Genomic DNA, 18,586 nt, shown 5'->3' with positions numbered 1-18,586 from the left:
GCTCACCCCCTACCTGCGGCTCCGGCCTCCTCTCCCGCACGCGGGGCTGACGAGGACGGCCCGTGGCCCCCGCCCCCGCCCCCGCCCCCGCCCCCCCGTCCTTCCCCCGAGCGAGGGTAGGTAGTGTCCTAGCAGGAGCTGCTGTCGGAGGCGGGAGCCGGCCCGGGGAGGCTCCGCCGCCGCCGCCGCCGCCGCCGCCAGAGCGTCTCCCCGCAGCAGCGCCCCCCTCGGCCTCGGCCCGGCGCCCTCCTCGCAGCCACAGCCGCGGCCGCAGCTCCCACCGTTTCATGGTGGGCGGCGGCGGCTCGGCTCGGGTTCGCGCCTCCAGCTGTCGGGCGTCGGGCCGCGCCGCCCTCTCCGCCTGCCTGCCCGCCCGGGGCCGCCCGGGGCTGCCGGAGCGGCGGGCGGCGGGGAAGGGGCGCCGCGGGCTGCGGCGGCGGCGGCGGCGGCGGGCGGCATCTCCGCGCTCGGACCGCGGCGGGCGCGATGTCCACCAAGGGCAGGAAGTGCAAGGAGCAGGCGAGGGTGACCTTCCCCGCGCCGGAGGAGGAGGAGGAGGAGGAGGAGGAGGAGGAGGAGGAGGAAGGCGAGGACGGACGCTCGGAGCCGCAGCGCCGCCGGCGGGGCTGGAGGGGCGTCAACGGGGGGCTGGAGCCGCGCCCGGCGCCCTCGCAGCGGGAACCGCACGGCCACCGCCCGCCGCCCTTCTCGCCCGGGCTGGCCCCGTGAGTACCCGGGAGGGCGGAGCGGGGCGGGGGCCAGGATGGCGCGGTCCCGGCCGCCCCGCGACGGGCCGCGGACGCCGCGGCGCAGGGCCTGGCGGCTCCGCTCGGGGCGGCCCGGGGACGCGGGGCTCGGGCGGGAGCTCGTCCTGGGCTCCTGGGCCCCGCGGGGCTCCGCCGTGCGGACGGACCCGCGGCCTCCGAGGGCGTGGCCGGCTCCGTCCCGGCGCCTCGCACGCAGCAGCCCCGGACGCCGGGCTCGCCCGAGGAAGTCCGGGAAGGCGCGGGTGCGCGTGGACCCAGGCGCGCGCTCAAACTCGGGCGCCCTCCTCCCCCGCGGCCCGCCTGGGAACGGGCGCCCCCCCCCCCCCGCGGCCGGGGCAGGGGACCGGGGAGCCCGAAGGGAAGGTGTGCGGCCGGGCTGTGGGCTGTGGGTGCAGGTTTGCCCCGCCGCCCCGTCTCTCGACGGTCGGTTCACAGTTGGGAGCAAACTGCAGCCGAGTCCCCAGGGGAGGGGGGCGCCGGCAGCCGCGGGAACCGTCCAGGGGCGACCCTGGCTGTAGTCCCCAGGCGGCAGGAGCTGTTTTCTTTTTAAAGGAAGGTGGAGGTCGGCACGGTAGTGCGTGAGAAAGAGCAACTTTCCTCAATCCCCAGGTCTCGGGGGCAGCCTTAGCAGCTACGACATACAGAGAGGAGTAAAAGCGAGTGCTTAGTTGTGGACGGTGCGCGCTGTTTTTCTTGTCACATACCTTGGGCGTGCCGCGGGGTGTACTGTCTTTTTTAGGAAAAAACGCACAGACCTAGGTAGAGAGCTGGGGTCAGATGTGGCGGCGGCTCTAACCGTCTGGGCGGGGTGAGGGACCGAGGTTAGGCAGCGCCCCCTGCTGCCCTAGAGCGGCCACAGCCCTGGGCCCAGGCCTCTGGGGCGACCTCCAGAGGGCCCTAACCTCGCCTGGCTCTGCGGGCGCAGATGCACGCCTGGCCCTTCCAGATTTGCTTGTGACAAAACAGAAATCAGCGGCTGAGTAGACCGCCCAGGGAAGGGTTCTGACTTTAAATGAGCGACGCATCCCGATGCGGATCAATTATTGCCGAAGATTAGCCTGGAGTGGAAATGGCCCAGGAAATGGAAGGAAGGTATATCCTTGGGGATTAAAGCACTGCCAGCTCGCTTTCCAGCCTCCCTAAGATTTTTAAGACACTGTCTGTTTTCCTTTTTGCCAATTTGGTTTTTATAACCCAGCTCAATTTCTTGATTATTTGATTTTTTTTTTTTCGTTTATCTTAAACCCACACTAAATGGGACACCACAGCAGTCTTCTCTGAGAAAGCAGGGTGGAGCAGAGAAAACTCACTTTGCCTTTTGGAGTTTGAGAGCAATTACACAAGATACTGAGGCAGATTCTACTGTAGACGTGTCTACCTGCTAATAGAACTTTTTTTTTTTCTATTTTCTGACTTAACGTAATTCAACAAGTAAATGTCCTACCGTATTTACTTTGTAAAGCCGTTGAGAAGACCCAGTCATTTTAAGGAGACAGACATTAATAAATGTTTCTTTGGGAATTAGGGCAGCAAGCTCTCCATGTTGGGAGTCCTGTCATGTGCTAACGGTGGGCACTAGTTGGATATCTGTAGCAAAAATCAGTTTTTTTTTCCACCTTCAAGAATATGGCCACAGTTAAACAGCTCTGAAAGGGAACACAACAACCCGAGGATGCAATCGGAGAAGGATAACCAGTCTCTGAAAGCCCCAGGGTCATTTTCTGTAGGCAGAGTAGAAGAGCTGAATTTAAAATTCAGTCAGGATGCTGAAGATAGAATCCCACTCTTACCAAAAAGATTCCTCAGGGTAATCCTGTTGCTCATTTCATTGCACCATGCTCCAGTATTCCATTTGGGAATTTTAAACAGACTGACTTAGGAGAAAGAATGTCATCTGCTATATAACTAACAAGACTTTTAAAAAATACCCTTTGATGGAACTCTTGATTCAACCATTAATCCAAACCAAGACTTTCTTTATCCAATTGTTTGCAAACCTAGGACCAAGTAGTCTGTCATTGGCAAGAGTACCCCATTCTCGAAGTTCTTAGTTATTAAATATATCTGATGAAACTCCAAAAAGGCATCTGAAGGCAGTCCTCATGAGTTTGGATTCAAAGACATTTTTAAGCATTTGCATGTGCCAAGTTGGTATAGCAAGCCCCAAAGATGAGTATGACAACTTTTCTACACTCAAGGAGTTTAAAATCTCATGAGGGAGAGGTGGAAATGAAACTGGGAATGAGCTATTATTGCTATAAATTAGAGTAAAATAAGTACCATAAAAACATATAAGAATGGAGCTATGAAGGATCCAGTGTAAGGGAGCGACAAACTATTTAAGGTCATGGAGAAATCAAGGAAACCTTTATGGCCTAGAGGATAGAATAGGAGACAGAAACAGAGTGGGAAATTAATTGAAGCCCTTCCCCCTAAATTCTAGGCATATCTGGGAAATATTAATTGAGTTTAGTTGGAGCATAGAGTATGTGTAGGAGAGCAATGAGATTTAGCTGGTTGCGTTGGTTTGGGGCATTAATACGGAGAATCTTGCCAGAAGGAGGCAATAGGGAGCCATTGATGGTTACAGAGCAACAGCAATTTGATCAACACCAGTCTGAGAGCAGGATGGATTGAAGTGGCAACTGAGAATGAATAAATAAATTAGGGGCCTATGTAGCTATTCAGGCTGAGATTAGGATCTGTAATAATGTTGTACTGACCTGGATGGAAAGGGGAGAGGTTGGAAGACACAATACACAGATAGGATCTGTGGGAATATGCAACTAACTGCTCATGAGGGATTTAAAGAGAAGGCAGGGTCAGAGATGATGTGGGGATTTTGACCTAGATAACTAAGCTCATTGATGTCATTGTTTAAAAGGAAAGGACAAAGAGGAGAGTTTGATTTTTCAGATAATATAATCTGATAATCAAACCCAAAATCAGATAATTCTGATTAGAGGTATCAAGGAGGAAGATGGAAATTCAAGTTTAAAGCTTGGGAGAATTTGAGAGTCTCCTGGCTGATGGGGCTAGTTGCTGAGTCATGTGAGTATATGACAGTACCCAAAGAAAGAGCGTAAAGAGAAACAAAAGTGCTATGGACTCCCGTTTCTGAGGAATTTTTGTTGTTGTTTAGAGGGTAGAGAGAAAGCGTAGCAATCAAAGGATACAGAGAAAGATGACGGAGCAGGTGGGCAACAAGGCTGCCTAGAAAGAACAGTTTCAAGAAAAGAGAAGAATTGACTCACATTTGGCAAATACTTGATAAATCAAGAGAGAAACTTATGAGTCTCCCTTTAGAAAGGAGAATCAATCCTTGTATGTATTAACATACGTGCACATAATCATTCGATTTCTCAGCAGTGTTATCTTTAAAAGAGAAAGACTTGTAGAAAAGATTCTGTTTAGTTTTTCTTCAGAGGAAGTACTGCCAGAAATGTGTCATAACAAAAGCAGTAATTTATGTTTATATAATATTTCATGCTAGAACTGGGAAGGGATCCCCTATTCTTAGCGCCTGCCCTCTCTTAGGCCTGGTATCTCCACAACCAGAGCAGAGCATCTCTATTTCTATTTCTCTGGAGATTTAATATCCTATCTTTCTTATAGGGGTAAGGGTATCAGTCAGTGGGATAGAGATCTAGGGAAAGAGTTCCTACCTACTCTTCGCACAAACTTTCAGCCAATTCCCCTGTTTTGGGCTCTTGCTTCATCTCTACTTTCTGGGATTTCTTTTGCCTTCAATTTCTGGGCATATTCTGGCATTGAGCAGGGTGGATCAACTTGCCTCTTGTTATGGGCACTCTGGCACTCTGGTTGGACCTTCCCTATCTCCACTAAATCATTTACCTTTCTTCCAACTCCTCTTCATATGTTGTGTAGTTACAGATTACAAATGTCTTCTGGTTTCATAGAAGATGAAATTTGTATTATTTTTCTTTCTTTTACTTGCTGTATGGGGAGAAGTAATTTTGGAAAGGAGAAAGAATAAGAGAAGCCTTATTCCATCATCTTAAAACCAAATATCCCTACAATTGTGTTTCAGGCGTTTATTTAAGCCCCAATGAATTATTATTATCAACAGGTCCATATATTATTAAGCGGCCAAGATTGCAGAAGGAAGATCTTGATCATGACTAATCTTATGGGGCAAATAGAGTAGACAGTAAGCTATATGGTGTGATAGAAGGGTCATTTGAACTCCCCCACTTAAAGTCATCTTAGTACCACACTTCCTAAATCTAACTAATATAGAATATTTTGGAAAAAAAATAGAATGTTTGAGTTGCAAAGGATTTCATCTAGTCTAGTCTTTTCTTTTACAAATCGATAAACTGAAGCTGAAGTTTGACTTCTAATTCACAGCAGCCCTAGGTCACCTGAAATCTCTAGGCTCTTAGGGCTGTGCTGTTCACACTGTGGCCTCCTTTGGGTTCAGCTTTTCTCTATTCCTCAAAGAAATTTAAAAATGTGTTTACTCCTGGGAGGAACAGCACAGGACACTACTAATTAGTATTAATTCACTTATGAGGTCCAATTAATTCATCATTTCAATTTGACTGCTGATGGCTGATCAACTTGAGAAAGTTTGTAAGCTAAGTGGGAGGGCTGAGAATGGAAACAGAAAGGAGAAAAGAATATCTCAAAACATAAGTGACCCCCCTGCCAAATATCATTTATGGTTTTCTCTTTTCTTCATATCAAAGTGGTGATACGATCGTGGAGCAGGACTGGGACATCATCTGATGATACAGTTAGAATTTTAGGGATTTTTTCACCACTGGCCTGGGATAGCAAATGTCTCTCTCTCCCCCACTCCCTCTCCCCTCCCTTCCTCCCTTTCCTTCCTTCTCCCCTCTTCTTCCTCTCAATATTCTTAACCATCAAGCTTTGCCTTTGCCTACAATGTTCCATAAACCTCCTTACCCCCAGTTGAGAGTAAGCAATAAAACACCATGGGAAATGTAACAGGAGGAAGATACCCGTCTTTACTGGGCTCCTAGGCTCTTGGCAGGAAGGAGTACTTTAAACTTCCTAGCTCAGGACTGAGATTGTCCCCTCAGGGAGCATGCTTAAGTAACAGTGACTGGCCGCTGAGCAGTCTTCTGAGGAGGGAAGCTCTTATCTTGCCTAGCAGTCTTCCTTCTCAACATTGCCCTCAGCCCCACACAGTCTAAGTCTGGCAGAGTTGCTAGATTAGTGGCCAGTGTAGGGTGAGCGTGTAGGAGTCTGGCCCTAGATAGAGTATCTGGAGTTGTGAACAGTGGGGTGACTAACTTCACACTTGTGGGTAAGGGGCTCAGCAGTGACTGTATGATAATAATCAGGATTGTTACAATGTTTTGTCTTAATTCAGCATCTAGGTCAGGGATGTTTGTCTATAGTTACCCAGTCCAAGGAATCTCCTTTTAGAAAGAAAACTTCTTTCTTTGCACTATTCAAATAATAGGTGACAGTATGGATTTGGTCTTAGACCTTTTAAAACATGAGATTTAAATGTCCACAAGTATATGACCTGCTAAGGAAAGGGCACGACAATGCTAATATTCTATACCAGTTTTGCATTTCTAAATATATTTTGTCAAGTAGTACCGACGCATATGGATTCTCTGTTGAAAAGTAGGTTGCAGAGTGATGAGACAGGAGCAAGCATCTAAAAACTTCAGACTTTTGACCTAGGATATGGGTGATAGTGATAGAAAACCAGATCTCTTTGCTTCTAATAATATTAAACAAGTTTATATGTATAATATAAAATATTAACATATATAATAGCATCTAATATACTTAAATAGCCAAATATGAATTTCTCTTAGGTCGTAGCAGTTTTTGATCTTATTATTGAGTTCATTTTATTTCATTTGACTTCTAATTTCATTGTCACTGTTCTTGAAATAATAAACATTCATTTTAGAAAGTATTGTGAGTTTATTTTTGAAGATAAGCTTCATTATTAAAACTTATTAATTCTAAGATTTACTCCATGTTATCCTGGCAAATGTAATTTTAATATTAAAATCAAGAAATGTGGAATGCATCAGATAATTTTTGTGGTGTAACTAAGAATTAAATGTGATTAAGGAAAAACCTGCTTTGAAAGAAGAAAAATTGTTTATATTACTTGAACTTCTGATTATTAATTTGTATTATTCATGACTTTTTTTAATAGGATTATTCTAATTCCCCTCCACCACTACTTCCACACATTATCAAATGTGACCAAAAGTTTTCTTTATTTTTTTATTTTATTTTTTAAGATTTTATTTATTTGTGAGAGAGCGTGTAAGTGAGAGAGAGAGCACAAGCAGGGGGAAAGGGTAGAGGGAGAGGGAGGAGCAGACGCCCTGCTTAGCAGAGAGCCCATGATGTGGGACTCTATTCCAGGAGCCTGGGATCATGGACCTGTGCTGAAGGCAGACGCTTAACCAACTGAACCACCCAGGGACCCCCAAAAGTTTTCTTTAATCTGGAGGGGAAAATTGTCTGTTCCCTGGGTCTTCAGTCTTAACGGTTTAAGCACTCATGGGTCTGTTCACTCATGGCTCCAACAGACAGATATTCATCAGTGGTGTACTAAAAGCCAGTATATAGACATAAAGGGAGGTGGTCTCTTCTATTAAGGATGCTATAGTATCATTGAAGAGCTGGGCATGAAAGCGGACCATTAAAAAGCAATGAATGCAGCAGTCAGTTTAACAGAGTTGTATGCAAAATACAGTTCCTGGAAGCAGAAACATCTAAGTTCTAGAAGGTACATGTGTTTAAGAAGTATTATTAAATCATGCAGGCAATGATTAGGGGTCTTCACCTCTGCTCCCAATGGAGGAAGGAACACATTATTAGGTGGCCTTTTTACTTTTCTGATATTGACTGCTGAGGGGTCTGGCAAAGAGCTTTCACAAGAGGGATGACAGGGAAAGTGATGAAGAGAGAAACTGGAGCTTTCCTCCTTAAATATACAACAGCCTCTTTTCTCTGACTTGGCGATTAGGATATATACCCAAATTAGCATTGTCTAATAGATTTATTAAACTCATACCTAGAGGATTCTGAATATAGCACAGGCCAACAGAAACTGTCAGGAAATTAATTACTGTGGAGACCCAGATATCTCTCCAGACTTGCAAGTGCTGGAGTCTCTACCTATTACTTTTTTTTTGGGGGGGGGGGCGCAGATGAAAATCTTTAGGAATGAAAGCTGTGCTTTCCTGTTTCTTTTTTCCTTTTAAAGATTTTATGTATTTATTCATGAATGACACACAGAGAGAGGCAGAGACACAGGCAGAGGGAGAAGCAGGCTCCCCCCCCTTGGAGCCTGATGCAGGACTCAATCCCTGGACCCCAGGATCATGACCTGAGCCAAAAGTAGATGCTCAGCCACTGAGCCACCCAGGTGTTCCATGCTTTCCTGTTTCAGTTAATGGGGTCTCCTTATCTAGTACTGGAATGCATATTTGTGGTGTCATAATGGGGTAGCTGTACATGGTTCATAGTGTCCTGTACACACATTGACCTTCTCCCCTAGTTGATACTGTAAATGGGGTATAAGTAGAGTGTCCATTTTCCTCTACAATACATGTGTTAAGCTATTTTTCAAAATGACTTTATTGAATCATTGAGTGTTTGAGCACACTCACATGTAAGCCGCATCGTATAGATGTTGGGTGTCTCCAGAGGCAGCCACGTTGACTGACAGCTGCCTGCTTGCCAGGGAGACTATGAGGCTTGTCTATTTTTTGACTTTTCATCTCTGACTTTCTTGTCCTTTTGTCAGTGCCTGCTGCTTTCCACCCCTATCATCACTTCCAATTATTACCACCCTCGACACTGTAACATGGCTGTTACTCTCTAATGCTCCCCTCTTCCACCCTCCTCTGTGCTTTGCTCACTATTCATCTTCTGTGGCTCCTTCTGCTCTTCTCGCCCTTCACATATTGACACTCTGGATCCTGGCCGGTTGGCACATTCACCTTTCTTCAGTGGGGGCAAACTGCTTTGTCAAAACAACTTGAGTGTTATTCTCATGGCTTTGGCTCACATTGATGGTGTTATTACTCTGTTTGCCAACTTGGTAGATGGATTGAGTAGTTGGCTAATTCTTCATTTCAGTAAAGGATTTGACTTCTTTAATAATGTTCTTTTGTTGATGAGTGTGAAAGAGATTGTGATTCAATCTGAAGAGCAATTTTTGTGGGGTTTTTTTTTTTTTTTTGAAGCTGTTTCTTATAGAACCCAAATGTTCCAAAACATAAGCTAAGCATACATTTTAATAACACTATTTTGATTTGCAACGTTTATTCATTGTTTTCTTATTCCCCAGCGATAGCATCGTAGAGAGAGCATAGGAGAGACCTCTGAGCTCTCTTCTTCTAATTCTTTATCCTTTAATGACTTTAAGGAAGTTACTTATCATTCTGACCCAATCTCTTTGTCTATAGGCTTAGTATCAATTGGGCAGAAATAAGAGTAGCCTAGGGATGTAATAACAAAGAATATCCCAGAGGCACATATAGCAAGATCAAGAAACCAGAACAATCTAGATGAACAGCAACATGTTGCTCCTGTAATCTGCCTATAATAGGTCTTTCTCTTGAGCCTCTCATGTACTGACCAGGAGAGAGAGAGAAAAAAAAAAAAATGAAACAAATGTCCATTCTGTGGTTTGAACTAGTTTTTAAAATTTTGTTTTGTATTTTGCTTGCTAAACATACTTATTCAACAAGTGAATTAAACCATAAAGCAATTAAGTTAATTAAATGATTAAGCAATTATGTGAGTTGATAGGAGGGAAGATTTGCCCTACATTATTGCAGGGATTAGGTCAACTAGGACAGTGTCTCCTTGTGCCCTGAGCTAGTATCTAAGGGATTTTTGCTTGCTGATTCCTCTGTAACCCCTCCTCCCTGCTCCCACCACCCCAATCTCTATAAGGGGTCATAGTCTCCTTAGGGTTCATGTATACACCCCTAGTTCAGGGCACTCTGGAGAGATGCTGTGAGGCCAATTTCATTGATCCTAATTTGATGTTATAATGTAAATTTTCCTTTTAATAAATAGCCTTTCACTTGAATAAAAGAGCTCAGGCTCTCAGAAAGCCTCTCCCTATCCACTCCCCCCTACTCTCCTCTCCCTCTGTAGCATCTGGGCACTGGGGGAAGGGTGTTTATGTATCCCCTGGAAGAAAGAAAGATTTGGTGTCCTCTGATTCTTCTGGTCTACTTATGCTGCTTGTCAGCGAAAATAACTTGATCTTGGCTGACTTGCCTTTGTTCTAACCCAGATATTCTCCTTGGCATACATATATGGATGGTTTCAGCTCAGCTCTTATGAGCTACAGAGCTCAAATACAGCTTACATCACTAGCGATGTCCCTAGTCGGGGTGCAGACTCTCTGGCTCTCGGCGCAGTGTCCACAATACATAGGAACATAGCGTGGCTTGAGAAAGCCCATAACATTCTCTGCTTAACCAGGCTGGGATGTCACAGGTCTCTTGGTCTCAGCGGTTTCTCACTTTCTTGGATCTACATCTTAACTTCTCCTTCCTTTCTTTTTTTTCATTCTTGTGCCAGGACAGGAAGCACAATGGCTTTGCTATCAAAAGCTATCTTAAAAAAAAAAGAAAAAAAAAAAAGCTATCTTGTCTGCACGATAAGAGCATTCTATGATCAGGTTCCTTCACAACTGATTAGAGAAATAAAGAACTGAGCAAATCCTTCCTCAAGATGATTTCTCTTTTTCCTACATTCTGCTTTCAAAATCCCATTTTTCCTACAAAAAAGCTGAAAATTACCTTGTTCTTTCTCTTTGCACTCCTCTAAAATTTGTCTTCTCTACTTCTCCCCTACATGTCCCCATTGAACTCTAACTAACCACTCATCATCCCCACCCGCCTCTCCTGCTGCCCCCACAGCAAGGTGTCCTGAGTCAACTGGGGAAAAGATATTGTATTTGGAAACACAGAAGAGAAAACACCTTATTAGTTTTTCCAAAAATACCCTTGTGGCACTGGAAAGAATTTGGAGTTCAGACCCCAAGTTGAAACCCAGATCTGCATTTTGCTATATATGCTACAGTGGGCTGGTTTTTAATCTCAGTTTTCTTATCTATGAAAGGGAAATAAGACCTGCTTCATAACATTGTTATAGGAATTAAATATGATAGTGTGTGAAAAACAGACGCGTGTTATGGCCTTCCTTCATGGCATCTCTGCTGGAAAGCTGTTGTAATAATCCAGCTATGGTTGATTAAAGATTGTGAAGATGGTGCTGGCAATGAGAATTGGAAGGGAGGCTCCAGTACAAGAAACATTCCAAAGGAAAAGCTTCAGAACTTTGAGACTGAGAGCCTCAAGATGGTGAGTCATAGATGACCTTGAAATTGCTTAATCTGAATAAGGAAGGGGTGCTTGTTAAGGGAGAGGGTGAGTTGGGACATTTTTAGTGTCCAGAGGACAGATCATTGTACATGTGGGATTCGAGGTCAAGGGAGAGAATAGAGCCTGGGAAGAGATTTGGGAGCCCGATGGAACGGATATTTATTGAGTACTTCTTCCCTATTGGTCACTGGCTAATGAAAAATAAAGTACTACCTGACCATCAAGGAATATGTGCACATATGTGGGGATATATATTAATATTCTATTTTTTAAAAAAGAATTAATATAATCATAAAATAGATTTAGAGTACATGGAATATAGGATAATTGATTTTAAATCTATGTGAGAAATCATTTAGGTGGTGGGAAAAGACTACACCAGAAATCTGGAGTAGAATAGTGATGGTAACTAAGTACTTTTAGATCTAAGCAAAATTTCCTAGGGAAAAAAAAAAGACAAGGGTTATATAGTTTATGTATTACTAGGTTAAAAGAAGCAAACTCATCTGGGGAGAGAGAGAAGCATATTAATACACAGTTCTAGAATAATTTTAGTACTTGAATACATGTAAAAGCTACAATGGATATAATAATAGACAACCTCTTTAACCCTTTAAATACAGTTTTGAAAAAGACATAGTAACCTTTTAAAAATATCAATTCTTGGTAAAAGCAAGGGCATGAAATTAAAGAGTCACTGGTGAAGGCATTTTGCAGGGGTCTTCTTCTTTTTTAAAAATTTTATTTATTTATTCATAGAGACCCAGAGAGAGAGAGAGGCAGAGACACAGGCAGAGAGAGACACAAGCAGGCTCCATGCAGGGAGCCCAACTGGGACTCGATCTCAGGTCTCCAGGATCATGCCCCAGGCTGCAGGTGGTGCTAAACCGCTGCGCCACTGGGGCTGCCCTGCAGGTGTCTTCTTTATTGTGATTCAGGCGACTTGCCTCCTGGAGATCAAATTTTAAATGCTAATAAAACATAGGGAACCTAAATGAATAGAAGGCTACTTGTCTCTTAGGCTGCACTGCTCACATGTGTTATTTCAACTTTACTTTTGGCAGGGCCAGTATGACAAGTGATTAAAGGCCTCATAGTCTGGGGTCATTGATTCAGCATAATTCTTAGGAGACAATATAGGTGACATTTGATAACTTACTATGCCCAGCATAAGTGCTTTGTGTGTATTTTTTTAAAAAAAGATTTTACTTATTTATTCATGAGAGGCAGAGAGAGAGAGAGAGAGAGAAGCAGGCTCCACGCAAGGATCTGATGTGGGACTTGATCCCGGGACTCTGGGATCACACCCTGAGCCAAAGGCAGACACTCAAACGCTGAGCCACCCAGGCATCCCCGGGAAATTTTTTTTTTAAAAAAACACTTCTTATGTGGATTCACCATGAAGATAAGCAGCATTTGGTCAGCTTTTTTATTTTGAAATAGCTGTATAATTTGTTCTAATTCAGAAATCTGACTTCACACTTAACTCAGTGTTAGAATCTTCTAAAGACAAAATCAAAATGACTCATGTGACTTGTGTTGTATAGTACCAAAATCCCACATTTCAGCTCAAATACACAAAATGGAGATACTAGTTCTGAAAGGGGAAGAAATACTAAGAAAAAACTTTAAAATACTAAAAAATGCAAAGGAAGATTATTTAAAGAATCATATTTCAAATAACACTGGTATTTTCAAATCATACTCTTTTGAGAGAAAAGGTGGAGTTTTTATAAGTGATTTTTGTTGTAGATAGCAATCATTAGATAAATAGCCCTTTCCATTAAGATGTCACACTTTAATAATGAGTGTATTCCCTAAAGATAGTGTAACTGAGTATAGATTGGAATTCTTCAGACATACATACTCTGCAAATACATTCTGCAGTTATAGAAAATGTCAATATATTATCACTGGTAAGCACAAAATTCAACTTTTATACCATATGGAAATTCTGGCCATTTGAATAGTTCCAGTTTGTAGCTTCATAGTAAAAAATATTAACCCAATAAAGTCAGTACCATTAGTAGTAATGAAACATACCTACCTACTACAATAACAATATTTACCAGATTTGTTTAAAACCCTGTCATGGAGTTTGGTCTTGAAATAAAGTTCTTGTCTGCACAGTTCACTGAATGCTATTTCCCAGTTCTTGTTCACCTAAAAATCATCCTCATACCAACACACATAGACACACATAGACACACAGTATATACGTATGCAACACCATCCCCTGAACCAGCATTGCACCTCCTTGTCTCCCACACACACCACACATTCCACAAACTCACTCTACATGCTACCCTACACAACACACATCCATACCTACCAATAGACCATTTATTTAGCTTCAGAAAGATTATAATGCAATGATTGCCAATAAGCACTTATATTTAAATTTTTTCAAATAAGGGATTAAAATAAACATTAAAAACATGAATTTTATTTTCATTTATTTTTATCTTAAAAAGATTTTTAATTATTTATTTGAGAGAGTGTGAGCACTGAGTGAGGATGGGAAGGGGCAGAGGCAGAGGGAGAGGGAGAAGCAGGCTCCTTGCAGGGCTCTATCCCAGGACCCTGAGATCATGACGTGAGCTGAAGGCAGACATTTAATTGACTAAGCCAGATGCCCATGATGATGAATTTTATTTTTAATAAAAATATTCAAACTGTGGTTAAAACTATTCAAAATGAACAAAAGTGTATAACCGAAGAGCAAAAACTTCCCTTCTCCTATGGCTCCTCAGTTCCACTGCCCAGGCATAACTATAATAAAAAGCCTCTTATGCTGCTTTCTAGAAATTGCTACAAATACATAAATATGTGTGTAATACATATGTGTACATATATAATGGTATGTTTATGCATATAAGTGCTATATTTATTTCCTTTAAAAAGTTGATCACCTGACACTAGTTGAGCAGTTAGAATGAGGGGCCAGTCTAGTACTGTTGCCTTTGGAGTTAACATGCCTCTCTGGACCTCTTTAGTTAATGCCTCTGTAGACCCAGGTTTGCCTGGACATGTTCCCTTGGTCTCCATATGGGAAACCTCTGCCAGTGCCTCTGTACTCCTTTCTTGGTTTGAAGCCCCAGTGGAGGTGAGAATTGAGTGGGGGCTGGTAATTGCCTCTGACTTATTCTTCTCCCACATCCCCAGGGAGAACAGTGTCTTCTCTAGCTAGTTTTCAGCCCCTGACTCTGTGAATACTGTTTTATCAATGGTGGAAGGTATTTCTGGAATATATATTATAGAAGGAGAGCATTCCTTCCCTCACCCCCGCCATTCACTTTTAACTTTTTACTGTTATTTACTTCAAAAGTTAGTAATGTGAAAAGAGGTATTTTTGGTGCAACTCATACAGAAAAAAAGTCACAGATATTTTAAAGGAAATTATCTTAAGTATTTCAGTCAACAAGAATGTTAGAACTGGGTAAGGGTAAAGATGTAGATGTATACTTATAATAATAGCCATTTAAATAGTAAAAGTAATTCCAATGTTAAAAAAAAGTAATCACAGTGTTAAAAATTATATTGTTTATTTAGCATCCTTTTTCAGAGACTCAGTACTTCTTTTTTTTTTTTTTTAAGATTTTACTTATTTATTCATGAGACACACACACACACAGAGGCAGAGATATAGGCAGAGGGAGAAGCAGGCTCCATGCAGGGAGCCTGATATGGGACTTGATCCCGGGTCTCCAGGATCACGGGCTGAAGGCAGGAGCTAAACTGCTGAGCCACCCAGAGATCCCAAGACTCAGTACTTCTAAAAAAGCTTTTTGTCCATGTGCACATGAGGAAACTCTGGAGCACTTGGTAAATTTCCATTTTACATCTGGGGTAAGGAAGTCCAAATAAGTGAATTTACTCAGCATCACAGAAATTAAAATGTGAACCTGAATCACTATACACACCAATTAATGACATCAGTTTCATAATGCAGCTAAACCTCAATGAATGTGGTATTAGGATTTCAGTACATTGTAATGGATATATAATTAGTGTCCAGTGCTTTATTCATGAAAAAATAGTAGTGATTTTATTTTTTACAGGGGGGTTTGGAGAGAGAGAGAGAGAGAGAGAGAGAGAGAGAGAGAGAGAGAGAATGAGAATCTTAAGCAGTCTTTTCGCCCAGTGTGGAGCCCAATGTGGGGTTCTGGACTTGGCTTCACAACCCTAGATCATGACCTGAACCAAAGGCAGATCCTTAACTGAGCTACCCCGGTACTCCAATAGTGGTGATTTTTTTTTAAAGGATTTTATTTATTTGAGAGGGAGATAACAGAAATAACAGAAAGCTGAGCAGAGAGGAGAGGGAGAAGCAGGTTCCCAGCCAAGCAGGGAGCCTGACATGGGACTCGATACCAGGACTCCAGGACCATGACCTGAGCCGAAGGCAGATGCTTAACTGACTGAACCACCCAGGTATTCCTGATTTCTAGACCATAAATCATACTATATCCTTTTATTTCAAAGAGGCAATTATATAGTATTGGTAATTAAATAACTCATATTTCAAAGTCACAGTTATTTTTCAACAAAATAAGTTTATTTATTTTTTCAACAAAATAAGTTTAGATGTTCTAATTTTATAATTGCTAAATCTTGTGTCCTTGAACAAAATGAATCTTGTTTTGAGGGGGATGGGGGTGGATAAGATACCCTTAAGAGAAAAAGATAACAAAGGTAAGATCCTGAATGATCCGTGGCTTAAATCCTAAGCCTTCCCCCGCCCAGCCCCTGTCAATTAATTAATTAATTTAAAAATATGCAGTGACTTGAGAGGATTCTTCTGGCCTAATGCTTGAAAATTTTTTTTTCTTTAGCCTTCAACCCTAGTGCTTTGGAACCAAGAGCCTGCTAAACCTCTATTTTCTTTTTTTTTTCTTTTCAATTTTTTTAATTGGAGTTCAGTTTGCCAACATATTGTATAACACCCAGTCCTCATCCTGCCAGGTGCCCCCTGGGTACCCATCACCGAGTCATCCCAACCCCCTGCCCTCTTCCCCCTCCACTACCCCTTTTTCATTTCCCAGAGTTAGGTGGCTCTCATGTATTGTCACCCTCACTGAGATTTTCACTCATTTTCTCTCCTTTCCCTTTATTCCCTTTCACTAATTTTTGTATCCCCCAAATGAATGAGACCATATAATGTTTATCCTTCTCTGATTGACTTATTTCACTCAACATAATACCCTCTAGGTCCATCCACATCGAAGCAAATGGTGGGTATTTGTCGTTTCTAATGGCTGAGTAATATTCCATTGTATACATAAACCACATCTTCTTTATCCATTCATCTTTCGATGGACACCGAGGCTCCTCCCACAGTTTGGCTATTGTGGACATTGCTGCTAGAAACATCGGGGTGCAGGTGTCCCGGTGTTTCACTGCATCTGTATCTTTGGGGTAAATCCCCAGCAGTGCAATTGCTGGGTGTAGGGCAGATCTATTTTTAACTCTTTGAGGAACCTCCACACAGTTTTCCAGAGTGGCTGCACCAGTTCACATTCCCACCAACAGTGCAAGAGGGTTCCCCTTTCTCCACATCCTCTCCAACATTTGTTGTTTCCTGCCTTGTTAATTTTCCCCCATTCTCACTGGTGTGAGGTGGTATCTCATTGTGGTTTTGATTTGTATTTCCATGATGGCAAGTGATGCAGAGCATTTTCTCATGTGCATGTTGGCCATGTCCATGTCTTCCTCTGTGAGATTTCTCTTCATGTCTTTGCCCATTTCAGGATTGGATTGTTTGTTTCTTTGCTGTTGAGTTTAATAAGTTCTTTATAGATCTTGGATACTAGCCCTTTATATGATAGGTCATTTGCAAATGGCTTCTCCCATTCTGTAGGCTGTCTTTCAGACCTCTATTTTCAAGACTTTTAAGAGTAGTACTGTTGTTCATACAAGGTCCAGGGAGTTCCATCTTTACCAGGGCCACAAGGGGGGCATGGATGTCTGGGGATTGTTTATATTATTGTTTTTTCTGAATGCCATTTTCTTTTGCACAGGAACCCGTGTTCTGTAGGGCTACCAGCCCCTCTCCGGGTTCAAGCAGCCCATATTAGGTAACAGGTGTAAATTTCAGGTGCGTTGCTTAGCAACTGACCCAGCTGCCCACCGGCCGCCGCAGGTCAGGTCGGCTGCAGGTGCTGTGTACTGGGAAAGGGCTGGATACGTGGGAGGAAGCGCGAGGCCCTACCAGTCTACAGCTGTTGCTATTGCTGCTCATTAGGTCCATGGAGGGAAGCCCATCCCTGAGGCGCAAGACGGTGATGCGGGAGAAGGGCCGGCGCCAGGCCGTCCGGGGCCCGGCTTTCATGTTCAATGACCGGGGCACTAGCCTCACGGCCGAGGAGGAGCGCTTCCTTGACGCCGCAGAGTATGGGAACATCCCTGTGGTGCGCAAGATGCTGGAGGAGTCCAAGACGCTGAACGTCAACTGCGTGGACTACATGGGCCAGAACGCGCTGCAGCTGGCCGTGGGCAACGAGCACCTGGAGGTGACCGAGCTGCTGCTCAAGAAGGAGAACCTGGCGCGGATCGGCGACGCCCTGCTGCTGGCCATCAGCAAGGGCTACGTGCGCATCGTGGAAGCCATCCTCAACCACCCCGGCTTCGCGGCCAGCAAGCGCCTGACCCTGAGCCCCTGCGAGCAGGAGCTGCAGGACGACGACTTCTACGCCTACGACGAGGACGGCACGCGCTTCTCGCCCGACATCACCCCCATCATCCTGGCGGCGCACTGCCAGAAGTACGAGGTGGTACACATGCTGCTGATGAAGGGCGCGCGCATCGAGCGGCCGCACGACTATTTCTGCAAGTGCGGAGACTGCATGGAGAAGCAGAGGCACGACTCTTTCAGCCACTCCCGCTCCAGGATCAATGCCTACAAGGGGCTGGCCAGCCCGGCCTACCTGTCCTTGTCCAGCGAGGACCCCGTGCTCACCGCCCTGGAGCTCAGCAACGAGCTGGCCAAGCTGGCCAACATAGAGAAGGAGTTCAAGGTAAGCTCCTCGCTCCACCCCGGCCACCCTTGCAAGCTCACCCACTTCCCGGCTGCCGCCTGGTGCCTTCCAAAGTTTGCTCTGGAATCTGTTTTGTCCAGTGGATTTAAAATCACGAGGCACTGGAAATGTTCGGAAATGATCTGACGGCTTCCCCCTCTCAGCATGGTGGTGTGATAAATGCGCTTTGGGGTTGGGTATATACCGGATCAGAGAGCTATAGTTATGGTACTGTTCTATGTGGATGAGTAGTAAGTAGAACGCAAGACTACCCCCCTCCCCACCTTTTGTTTAAAGGAGGGATTTGGTGTGAGTTTTTGCCTCCCAAATTCTTCTTCCTCTTCTGTAAGTAGTGGTATAGTGGCACACGACACAGACGTGGTATTTGGTTTTGTATGCCCTGTTTATCAGCCCAAACATC

The 18,586-nt window shown here is 44.0% G+C and overlaps 1 protein-coding gene across 3 annotated transcripts in view; it reads left to right on the top strand.

Annotated features, from left to right (window-relative positions):
• The first annotated feature begins 471 nt into the window (after positions 1-471).
• TRPC3 (transient receptor potential cation channel subfamily C member 3) overlaps positions 472-18,586 on the top strand; it is a 64,825-nt gene continuing 46,710 nt past the window's right edge. For all 3 annotated transcript variants that reach the window (XM_041759354.1, XM_041759353.1, XM_041759352.1), the window contains exons 1-2: positions 472-725; positions 17,394-18,165. In XM_041759354.1, coding sequence (XP_041615288.1) covers positions 487-725; positions 17,394-18,165 — 1,011 coding nt within the window. In that variant the 5' untranslated portion in view covers positions 472-486. The remainder of the gene's footprint in view (positions 726-17,393; positions 18,166-18,586) is intronic.

The sequence above is a fragment of the Vulpes lagopus genome, chromosome 6, assembly GCF_018345385.1.
Source record: "Vulpes lagopus strain Blue_001 chromosome 6, ASM1834538v1, whole genome shotgun sequence".
Lineage (NCBI taxonomy): Eukaryota > Metazoa > Chordata > Mammalia > Carnivora > Canidae > Vulpes > Vulpes lagopus.
This window is presented reverse-complemented; position numbering and strand designations above follow the sequence as displayed.